This window comes from Mastigoproctus giganteus, chromosome 12 (genome assembly GCF_048544385.1).
Source record: "Mastigoproctus giganteus isolate SK-2022 chromosome 12, ASM4854438v1, whole genome shotgun sequence".
Classification (NCBI taxonomy): domain Eukaryota; kingdom Metazoa; phylum Arthropoda; class Arachnida; order Uropygi; family Thelyphonidae; genus Mastigoproctus; species Mastigoproctus giganteus.
The window spans coordinates 106236373-106249205 of NC_143586.1; the positions used below are offsets into that span (position 1 = coordinate 106236373).

At 39.4% G+C, this 12833-nt stretch overlaps 1 protein-coding gene across 3 annotated transcripts in view; it reads right to left on the reverse strand.

Moving 5' to 3' along the window:
* LOC150077321 (serine/threonine-protein kinase tricornered-like) overlaps positions 1–12833 on the reverse strand; it is a 273055-nt gene that overhangs the window by 221255 nt on the left and 38967 nt on the right. Inside the window, exon 1 of one of the 3 annotated variants that reach the window (XM_090386938.1) lies at positions 10530–10746. The exons of the other annotated variants lie outside the window; for them this stretch is intronic. Within the exon in view, the coding sequence (XP_090243064.1) occupies positions 10530–10541 (12 nt within the window). The 5' untranslated portion in view covers positions 10542–10746. Of the gene's footprint in view, positions 1–10529; positions 10747–12833 lie in introns of those variants that run through there. 3 annotated transcript variants of the gene reach the window in all.

Here is a 12833-nt window from a genome sequence, read left to right on the forward strand (position 1 = left end):
ATGGCTAGTTGGCACTTTAATCAGGCCTTTTTATGAACCGAAAGACCCAAAACCATCCATTTCCACTTCATCTTATGAGCAAAACCGAAAGACACAGCTCACCCCTGCATGACTAATAAATTGTGAAACTACACTAGTGTCTCTCGACTGTCGAAAACCACTGCACCACATGTCCAGCTCCAATCACTTTCTTGCCCCAGCTACTGCTTATAAACATACCGATATGACACCACATAACCCTGCTTTTCAATCACTTTCAATTAACAGGATAATTTCCACAAAGCCTAATCTGTTGAGGTGTTCAAAACAATCTACAAATAGATCAGCACTTATAAAAATTCCCTTTCAACTCACCCTGAGAATTTTCTACCAAAATGTCCGGAGTCTCCGAAATAAGCTTGAAACATTCGAACAACTCTTGTTGTCCAACAGCATGGATGTAATCTGTCTATCAGAAACATGGCTTCAACCTGACCAGGAGTCAATAGCCTATGCTCCGGCCGCTGGATTTTCATCGTTCTTCACGTCAAGATCTCAATCTAGAGGTGGCGGTGTTGCCATCTTCGTCAAAGATTCCAACCTGAAATTTGTGCACGTCACATCTAGCAACTCCTTATTTTATGAAGCAATACTCGTGACTGTGAAGCTTAATGCCTGTTTAATCGATTTAACGGCAATCTACATACCCCCAGCTCCAGATACTGCAACAGTTGACGATGCTACCGGCTGGATAATGAGTAAGTTACACCCTTCTGCTACGCACATACTGTGCGGCGATTTTAATCTTCCACCCCACCTGAGCCCTCTCTTTCAACGACTAATGAACAATCTCTCTCCATTAAAGTTGACGATTATCAATGAGGAGCCAACGAGAGGCACCAATTGCCTTGACTTGATTCTATGGTCTGGAATTTGCAGAGTCGACATTCCACCAGAAACGTCCTTCAATTCAGATCACGACCCAATTGCATTACTTCTTGTTCTGCCTATGCCCAGCTTCAATTGCCGTAATACTGTTGAAAAGAAAATCATATTCTCTCCGAATTTTCTGGATCCAAAAAAGTGCCTCGAGGCAGCGCAGTCTATTCCATGGCATGTGCTTGATGGATGTGACCCAATCCTCGCAGTTGATCTAATCACTAGATGGATAAATACAGTCACCCTCTATGCGTCAGCTAAAACCGTACACATTTCTCCAAGAACTAGAGCTTGGTGGACCAAAGATCTAGCGTGCAGTTTCCACAACAAACAGTATCTTCACAGGCAGTGGAAAATCTCTGGCACAACCCAAGATCGAATCCTATACTCCAGAGCAAGAGCTATGTTCAACAGACTCAAGGCATCAGCATTAAAGAGATACACTGATGCTACCTTGTCTAAAGGAAAAGTGCCATACTCATCAAGACACAGTCGCATTAATTCAAATCTTGATCTAGATAACTGGATGGACTACATTTCAAGATTCAATACCAATTCCACCTCTGCTGAAATTCCTCTCCCAAACTCCCAATTTGCTCCTACTGATGACCTTTCCATAATTTCCATCACAAGACAGCAACTGATATATGCTATTAACTCCCTGCGACCATCTAGTACCGCAGGCCGTGATAAGATACCTCATTTCATAATTAAATGCCTTAGCCCCTATATTCTAGATGCATTACTCTCAATCTACAACTCTATTCTTTCCACACGAGTTTTCCCTGCTCAGTGGAATGAATACTCTGTGAGGCCACTGCCTAAGGTCAAAGCACCAACAAGCCTAAAAGATTTCAGACCAATCTCAACTTCTTCCACCCTCCTCAAACTTCTAGAAAAGGTACTCCTTCCGGCATTAAACAAACAGTTGATGCCACAGAAGCCGAAACAGTTCCATTTCGCAGTCGAAAATAGATCCACCATAACAAACCTCATGGCCGCACAGACATCAATTCTTCAAGCCTTCGAAACTAAATCTGAATTAGCTATAGTGTACGCTGATATTGAAGCTGCTTTTGACAGCCTAGACGTCACAGCCCTTTTCAGACTCCTGCAATTCTTCTTCAGGATTAATGGAGACCTACTAGCTTTCCTCACTGCCTTATTGAAGAATAGAAGTGTCCACCTCACTTTGAAGAAAACCCACTTTACAAGGAAAATTAATGCAGGAGTCCCTCAAGGTGGTGTCCTGTCTGGCCTTCTCTTCTCAGCGATTCTGATTCCTTTCATGAGTCATCGTGATGCTGCTCTAATATATGCCGACGATATAAAGTTTCTTACCTTAATCCCACCGTCTGCAAACCCAATGGAAATTACGTCTTCCATCACAGAGAACTTGACCACTCTTTCAACTTACTTGAAGATGTTTGGATTAAACCTTAACCCGTCAAAATCCGCAATAATGACTTACTCATTGAAACAGCAACCAACAATAATTCAACCTTCAGTTTTAGGTACTCTAATTCCAGTGGTTACCTGCCATAAAGATCTCGGGGTATATTTTGATCCGAAGCTGAAATTTAATGATCACACAGAATACCTCCGGAAGCGTTTTAACACCCTACGCTGGAAAGCGAAACAACACTTACTTCATTCCAACGATGCCGCAACCACTACCAGATATCTTCAAGCCACTGTTTATCCGGCTATTTTATACGCTGCTGAAATTTGGGCATCTGCGTCGCCTTCACTTCAAAAACCGGTGTTCTCGTGTGAATACTGGACCCTGAAATGGGCCACAAATAAGCATCGCCGACCCCCTCAATTGAGAACAACTGACATGGCTGAGCAGCTAAATGTACCCAGGCTCCCGAGGTTAATTGACAGCAGGCGTTTAATGACTTCAGTAAAAATGTACACAGGAGTAATAAACGCCCCAAACATCTGGGATTTCTGTCAGTGGCACAATCCTACGCCATCCTTGAGGTCAGAGCCCACACTAATCCTCAAATACAACCGGTTGAAACTGTGTAGTCGGTTCCTACCTGCCCAGGCACTCCCCAAAATTCAGGCACTGCTCCGTCTTGGAGTCGACCTTCAGAAATTAGCTACCGACTACAAATACCGTCACATGCTCCTCGAGTGGATTCCATCTGTGGAACTGAGATAATTTCCTCCATATGACGTTTAGTCCTCATTTTTCATTATTACAATTTACATGTTTGTAACTCATAATTTACATGTTTGTACCTCTTAATTTCCATGTAACGGTAATTTTTTTTCCTTTTTTGCCAATTAATTTCATTTATAATGTAAAACTCCTGGCCATGTCGCCGTGTTGAGTATTATTGTCTCTAGTACATGTCCTGTACTTATTAGCAATAAAGAATTTATTATTATTATTATTATAAAAAGTCGCACTAGGGCAGTGCTAATTTTTACGTCCGATCGGGCAAGTCAAAGTGATAAAGTAGCAGTTAAGGGACATAGTAAATATAGTATACCACGGAGTTTCAAAAGGGCATAGTTGTGGGAGCTAGTGCATCGGAAGCGTCCATATCGAAAACAGCATGTCTTCTCGGTTGCTCACGGCCCATTGTGGTTAAGGTGTACAAAGGATGGTGTCGAACGGATCAAATCACCTCCGGCCAATAGAACTGTAAAGAATTAAGCAAAGTGAATGTTCTTGGTGAGCGAAGGGTGCACCGCGTTGTACAGATTAATGGCAGGTCACTATGCGACAGTTGATATCGCAATATAATATGGGGAATGCAAGAACAATATTACAAATAAAGATGCGCCGCACACTCAGACGATCCAAGGACACCCTCTCCTCACCGCTGATCATCGTCGAAGGCGAATGCTGTAGTATCAACAACACGCTGGTTGGACACTGGAGGACTGGAAACGAGTGTGCTGGTCGATGAATCCAAATACCTGTGCAACACGCTAACGGACACCTTCGTGTGTGGTTGCGCAACACGAGTCCATGGACCCATCGTGCATGGTGGTGGCGGTTGTTTGATTTTTTTTTTTTTTTTTTTTCTAGGAGCATTAGCAACTAAGGCCATATTGCTCCGGGGATATGCGGTGGTCATTCCCTGACCTTTCCGCATCCTCCGTATTTGGTGGTGACGGGCTCGAACCCCGGTCTAATCAAGAAGCGTGTGCTACGCACTGCTGCTCCTGCCCACGGAGGCGCCTGGTTGTTTGATATGGAGAATATTTTGCTGGAAAGAACGGACCCCTGGTGCATATGAACCAACGTTTCACTGGTAGGTTTAATTCCGTTTCCTGGACAGAAACCGAAGATTCCAAGACGATAATGAGTCGTGTGATCGTGCACGAGTGGTTCAAGGAACATCACCCATCTTGATTGGCCTCCAAATTCGCCTGACCTCAAGCCAATTGAACACTTATGGGATGTTTTGTAACGGGAAGTAAGGCGTATGGACACGCAACCGTGATTTATTGCGACACTGTGGAAAGCCTTGCAGGCAGCATGTCTACAGATTCCTACAGTCGTTTTCAGACATCTAGTGGAGTAAATAATGCCTAGACGAATAGCGCCTGTCATACATGAGAATGGTGATATTAGGTAGGTGGTCATAATTTAGTGATCACTCAGTGCAGTTTCAAAAAAATTACACGACATTTTTAGAAGTCGTATTTAAGAAACAATTGGAGTCGGAATTTAAGAAACAATTGGAGCCGATGTTTCGATATACCAGTTCCTTTTCAGTGCAAAGTCTGGCCACCATGAGCGGGATATGGTAATTGGGTTGGTGGTGTGGGGATGTTTTTATGAAAACCTAGCCCCAATGCCACTTGGAGCCTTTTGCGAATGAGGGCCGTATTTTAACATTCGTCTACGACTGGGCATATAGAGCATATAGGCATACAGATTCCACTGTCCTCCAATATGTATTGGGGACAATGGAATGTCCCCTTTTTACAACAATTTTACGTATCTGTAAAATAATTCCATATTGAAGTTACATTACACGACAGATAGAAAGATGGCAATATCAGTTAAAAGAAGGATGGAGAACAGATGGCAATGTAACCATTTATCCAAAACCAAAGAGATTATTATAATCACTCACAAAGCATACCTTCAGTTTAAATAGAAAATGAGCAAACGATGCGAAGGCTTTAATGAGCCGATGGAGATACATTTAAGGGATAAGCGTAGGACCTGGTGTCGAAATGGAAAATTTTACATAGCGGAACGCTCGTCAATAAAATATCTTATTTTAATGACCAATTAGGTACATGACATTACCGATGCCTGGGACGAGCTTGAACGGCATTCCAGTGAGCTTCGATTCATTCCGAGGCCTGCTATACGACCAATAACCATCATGTATGTATATATGTTCTAGGGTGGTCCCTAGACATAATAAGTCCAAATCCACCTAGTGCCACTTTGTTCAAATTTAAACAAGACCACATGAATGGGCCTGAATGAGTGTTGGGTTTATGTAGTATGTGTGTTGCTTTGCTTAGTATTCAAGCAGTCAACACCCAAACAACCGCACGTCCCCAGGTATATGGAGCCGGGCCCGGTCTACCACTGTCTGTGCTAGCAGCACAAAAATCCTGTAGAAGTGCTAGACCAGTGAGTGTCAGCAATCCCGCTCCCAGGCCGCCCACGCCTGAGAGCCAGCAAAAAAAAAAAAAAAAAAAAACATCCCCACACCACCAACCCAACTACCATATCCCGCTCATGGTGGCCATACCCAGCTATATATATGTAACAATAATAATAAATAATATATATAAAAATAATTAATAAAAAATAATAAAAAAATATATAAATATAATAATGTTTTATCGATGAAATTCTAGAGTAAAAGCTGTCTTCTCTTTAAGAATACTAAATTAGCAAATTTTTGGAAGGCAGTAAAATTACTGACATTAATTACATAATAGATTCATTGCCATTAGATAAACTGTGAATAATATTATTCAACTGAGTTCTATAATTAGAATACAAGGGACAATTATAAAGTATGTGGCACCATGTTTCTGCTTGACCCAAACAATTAGGATTAGTTTTCAAACCAAAATAATACAGTTTACTATTTAAAGACCCATGGCCTGTCATTAGATAAGATGTCTCCATGCTTGGAAATAACTTATTAAACTGACAGCTACTAGCAAATGAAACATCAGGGATATATAAACGAGTAACAGCTCCAGTCACACTTTCAGACCATCTGATAGGCGCCTCCGTAGCCAGGTGGACAGGAGCAGCAGTGCGTAGTATACGCTTCTTGATTACACCGCGGTTCGAGCCCGTAACCACCAAATACGGAGGATGCGGAAAGGTCAGGGAATGACCACCGCATATCCCCGGAGCAATATGGCCTTAGTTGCTAATGCTCCTAAAAAAAAAAAAAAACAAATAACAGACCATCTGATCTGCCATAAATCCATAATTTTTTGAAATATCTTCTTCCTCTCAGCCTTGGGACCACCTTCAATGTCATAAGTAATACAGGTAATCCTCGCATAAAACGGTAGTTAGGTTGCTATGAAATGTCGTGTTGTGTGAAACCATTTTATACGGGACTAAGAAAAAGTACAAAAAGGGGGATTACGTTCCAAAAGCTAACAAAAACCAAAAATACACTATTCTAGATTTCGTATATCTTCTACTCTATTTAAAAAATCAGTAATCTGGGGGTTGTTTGCTTTTGCTTGATAAATCTTTGTGAATTTCATCGTATGGAACTAAGCATTTTTGAAGCTACTTTTGAATTTTGGACTCCTTTCATTTAAGAATCTGCATTCAAAAAATAAGATTCTAATTGCTCGGCTAACTTTATGCCTTCCCGTATGCTTTTTAGTGTAAAATTTGGAAGTTTAGAATTTTCATCTGCGCTATCATCCTCTGAAGTGATTTGGTTTTACCTCCGATGCCATTTCCACCAAATCCGCTTTACCAGTCTCTTTTTCTACCAGTAATTCTCGAACGTCTTCAGTAATCACATCCTTTTTTTTTCTTTTTTTTGGAGCATAGGCGACTAAGGCCATGTTACTCTGTGTATATTGTCTATAAATTGCGCGTGTCATGAGGTCGATTTTCTGTTTTGCTGGACGAAAAACTCGAGTTTCCGGGAGAAAAAACCAATCTACCCTCGCCTGAAACCGACTAACTCAGCTAACTCAGTTTTATGGCAACTCAGCCACAATGTGGGTGAGCTGCCATAAAAATTCCCCCAGTTATCGACGGGACTCGAACTCAGGTCTTTTCCACCCGGTGTGGGAAGGAGGGCGATTCTATCAACTGTGCTACCCACGAGGGCTTCAGTAGTCATATCATCAAACCTTTCCCTCCAACCGACGTGGCAAGTTCTACCATTGCACCGATTCCGTTTTCTGCCCATTCAATCATATTTCCTGAATGAACTGACTCTGGTCATACATTTTTCCACAAGTATTTAACGTTGACGGTTTTATTTCTTTCAGCGATAAAGCTATGATTCTGATACAGTCCACAATTGGGAAATGTTTCCATGCCTCCATTACTTCAATAGATTCGGAATCAGTTTTTTTCCCAAATCCATTGTAACGATTTTCTGATGGAATGAGTTTTAAAGGTGGATATAATGCCTTGATCTAATGGCTGAATGAAAGAAGTTGTATTAACCAAGAACAATTGTGGTGGTAGGAACATAACTTCAACGTTTGGATGACTTAAATCTTTTGGATGGCCTGGTGTGCTATCAAATAGTAATAAAACTTTGAAATCTAGATTTTTCCACAAGTTCAATAGCATAGAATGTAACACGGGGATTTCCCAACAAAATAAATACAGGGATTTTTCAATTTCTTCTTTTTTTTTTTTTTTTTTTTTGACTAGCGAGTCAACAGCGGAGATTCAAAAAGAGTGGAAATGTTGAAAAATTACATCCAACGTAATAGCAAAGTTTTCCCGCACAAAAGCTGAAAAATACCCTGTTATGCGAGGTTCACCAAAATTCTCTACCCGTGTTGTAGAAGTACCGTGTTATACGGGGGTTGCCTGTATTCATACAAGTAAGCGGATTCTTTTTCCTAATATGATAACAAAATGTTCTGTAGGTTACAAATAAATGTAATGGCTTATGTCCTGATATTGCTTGCAGGGCATTGGTTGACACGGTTTTAGTTACTCTCTGAGTTGCCAATAAAATTGTTCTTTGTAAAGAATACAGCTTAGCTCTAAATTTGATCTTGTTAATACAAGTCACTAACAGACGACACATAGGTCACTATTGATATAAACACAACTTTATATTAAAGATTCAAAACCGGTCTGCGCAGCCCACATTCAGATCTAGAGACTAATTACGGCTGCAGTAAAATTCTTTACTTTACTAATCAAATAATTTAAATGCAGAATAAAAGTAGAAATCTTTATTGCAACAATAATAATAGTAATACAATGGATACATTGCAATAAGCCCTTCACGGCCACAAGGCCAGGGGTCATTCTAGAGTCTAACAATACACCAAGATACTTAGTCTGCCTTACAAAAGATACCTGCCTACCATTTAAAATCACCTTTGGAGGACGATTAATGTCCAAACTACCTTTCATTAGCATCATAACGGTCTTAGTAGACGAAATTACTAGTTTATTTAAACTGGTCCAAGATACCAAGCTCTGAACAACCACTTCAGCCCTATCCTCAACAACTTTCCTAGACTTACCGGGCACACATAATACTAAATAATCTGCGAAGGCAATTTTGTGACTAAGTTCCAGAATAGCAGACCCAGTGGTGGCCCACAAAGTTCAGTGGGCCACCTCTGGTCACAAACTTCTTGTATGACAGATGCTGTGACTGTATAATAATCTGCCTGGAACTTAAATAACTAACTATTACACGATATAAATTACCAGGGTAATGCATTTTCCTTAATGAATGAAGGATGCTCTGATACCAAACGGTATCAAAAGCTCCTTCGAAGTCCACGAACAATAACCATCAGAAAAACACTTCGTAGAATGGGTTACTATGATGCATAATTGTTCATAAGCAGAAGCAATAGCATATTCCAGCAATGCATGTCACCACTTATTGTGAGGAGGGAAAAGGTATCGGACATAACAGCAGTGGCAGTGCGTAGTATAGAGCGATGAATCACGCTTCAAGACCCGAGCATCAGATGGACGTACCTAGTGTGGTATATGTCCAAAAGAACACCCTCACCTGGCATATAAAGTATCAACAATGATGTTTAGAGGTGACATTGTGACCGTATGAGTCCGTTTTAAGTGGTTTGGATTAATTGGCTGGTTGTCATCAACGAAATCACGAATGCAGTAATCTGTTGTGACATTCTGGATAACTCTACCATTCCTGAATTGCGGCAAATATTTGGAGAGGAGCCAATTTGTTTCGGCATGACAGATCTCCGTGTCAAAAGCACTGCCAGTGCAACTGTTTGTGGAAAATAACGTCGTGAATCTCCCATTTCTAACCCAGAGCCTAGATCTGAATACCATTGAGTTGTTTTGGAACAACAATTGAAAACCAGAATATGGAGCCCTCCTTCAAGCAGAGAATTATCAGCAGTCGTATGGGAAGAGTAAATAAAGAGTCCAATTTTACGTATCAAAAACCATGTAGAAAAATTTTCCCAGATCGCTACTCGCTACTACAATACCAAAAATGTCTATTTTCAACTCACATGATTTTCACTTAGTGTCCCAATAGATGCTGGAGAATAATGTGCACATGTGTAAGAGGTTTACTTTCACAGTTGTGGGCTGAGAGCCATGGAAAAAGAAATTTATGTATGCTCCGAGAGTTAGCTTCAACCTGCAAACTGTAAGTAAAGATCACTGAGCTGAGTCGCCTAGTTACTGGATTCTTTCAAGTAACCATCCTTCCTTAAATGCAATCATTAAAACAGATTAATTAAATGCAAAGAAACGTTTTTTGTTGTTTTTAACAGAAATTTCATAATAATCGATATTTAGAAACCGAAATATTTCGTTGTACGCAGTATTTCAATCAAAGATATCCACACTTTTTGTTAATCTCTCACACACACGTTGTTGTGTCACATAAATATGGAAAAAATCGATGAATTTTCCTAAAAAATAAATCTGTATTGTTTTATGTATTTTAAAACAACTTCGCGTTTTAAATATTGAATCTCCAATTTCTTCTAAATTAATAAAAAAAAAGAAAGGAATATCTAACTACATTTCACACCTTAGTTTCCCTGTTTATCTTGCAACTTTCGTTCAAACAGAAACGATATTAAAGTGAAAGGATTTTTGTTTCAGAGTACGGATCAGCCACTATTAATATTTCGTATAACGAGCATCTGTCCCTTGCCTTTCCTCACATCTCCCTCTCTCTCTCTTTTATTTTTGTCTTCTGTATCTAAATAAAGAACTTACTTTTAACCCATTTCCTAAGAGACGAATTAAAAGTTCCTCCAGTCAAATACGCGCAATATTCTAAATATATTTTACGCTGTTATTGTCACAACTGCAGTTATTTTTAAACGCGACTAATTACAGCACTTTATCAACGCAGGTGGGAAAAAACTGAGCACAACAACAACAACAAAAAAAAAAAAAAAAAAGATGCTTAACTCACCGAACAGTTCATTGTAGCTGTCACCCTCTAATACGTCATGCCTCAGCTTACTTTCACTCTCGTCACGTGCTCACGTTCTGATTTTGGAAATCGGAAAACGTTTGAAGTGAGGGGAAAAAAGGAGTTCCAATTAATCTCGGTACTTGTGGACTAGTACATCTACACTCCACTTCCGTAAGAAACTTTCAGTAAAAGATAAACATAAAAAAAACACGCGCACACATTCCTTGTGATCACTCTCCTACATCCTAGTACCACAATAGTTTTCCTCTTCTCAACCCGCGATCATCGGGCTTAGAGAAGTGCAGGAGTTTCACGCACCTCCCTTCTTGACGCTCCTCCTACACCGCTTGCGTCATCGTAAGTACGAGAGTAAACGTTCGGTGTTAGGGACACGCTGGTCTCAGGTTAGCGTCTGTCGAGTGCTAACATACAAACGGACATTCACACAGTTTCAGGTCAGCTGTCTTTGTGAAGTTGCTTCCTACTGTTCGATCATTTCAACTTACAGTGTGCGCGCGCATATACAAGAATCTGTTGCATCGAACTGTCACGCGTTTTTCAAGGTACACACGAAACAATAGCACTCATTACCTACTACGAAACCAAACACGAGGAAACTATTAATCATAACCGACCCGAAAACCCTACCGCAAAATATTGCATTTCCTTACGAACAGGAATGTTACAACCAACAACACTCATACAATCAAATTTAATTTAAAAATCTTCGGTGTTTTTTACTTTACTGTTCGGCATGAGGTGTTGCCGGCCTCTGTCCTAGTTTAATGTTAGTTCAAAGGACACTGAACTTTGTAGATTCTTCGAGTGATAGCTGTGTTCAAAGAACTCTCTTCACTCAATGTTTAATAGATCTCTTAGCTTTGTTATTCCACGTCATACTCTCAGAAGAAACATTAAAAAAGATCCTAAAATCTATTGACCATAACTACGATTGCGTTTTACGTTTCAAAAGCACAGATTGCCGATGAATTCTTATATACTTGCGGCTCTAGACAAAATATCCATTCCCCGGCTCTAAATGACAAATCTATTTACGCTATTATGCAAAGGAGGTCCTCGGAGGGAGGAAGGATTTTCAAATAATAAGGCGCGCGTAACATTAATTTGAGGCCTTTTTTTAATTAAAAAAAAAACTCCAGTGTAATGGATGTATCAAGTATTGTTCAAAAGCAACCGCTTACGTGCCTATTTTCAAATATAATGTAATTAATGCCTTAGACAAGTATCCTATTTGCTAATTCAAGTAGTGGCACCTAGCTTTATAATTACCGCTTCGATGCCCAAAACTCACGAAGTAGAAATATATTTGTAAATCTACTTAAATTAACGACTGTATTATCAATGTCGCTTTACCATTTACTAAAGAGAGATCGATCATAACGAACAGATTTTATTTCACTATACCACATTTGCTCAAATATAAGGCTCACCCCCAAAATGTCCTAAACAGTTGTCTATGCATAAATTTGGCTCTACAGATATTTCTCCTTGAACTAATAACAGTTCAGTTCCTGTTATCAAGAGAAAAGACACGCCAAAGAACGGTCGAATAGCAGTAATCCGTTTATTGTACTAAGTAAAGGATGTCTTAAACGCCTACTGCTTATCAATTATGGAGTACTTTGTCTCAAATTGCAATACATGTGAATACATGTAGAGCTGGACGCTGTAGCTTTTTGCTATTAAGAAACCCATCTTTAGAATTTTTTAGGTAGTACGACAATTTCTGTGTTTGTAAGATTCTCCTATCAAAGTGCAATTTGTGGGGGGTGGAATACATGATTATATTTTTATTTTATTTATATTAATTATTTTGTTTTTATTTTATTCCCTTATATGAGTTGTTGTCCACCTTATTTTAATTTCCCCACTTACACATCTGACCTTACTTTACAGGAGAATTCCAAATTCAATGGAACTTCTTAATTTAATTCCCTTCGAACAGGCTGAGTGTTCAAAATGACTAAACAAAGACTTCGTTTAAAATATACACAAGATTTTATTACATATATTTACATAAATGAAATTGTTCAATGATCCAGTACATATTATAATTAGTATTGTTTTATTACAGTATAAGCATAAAATCATTGGTTAAGTTTAGTTATATTCTTGTACAACTTCCTCCATTATATCACAAGGCTAACAACATCTTTCTTATGCGACTCCTTTTATACATTACTTAGTAAAACATTCTCTGAATAAATCACTTTTTATTCTAATAGATCAGGCTTGTCTCTCACATTCCAATCTTCCCTTTTTAACAATAAGATTTCTCTG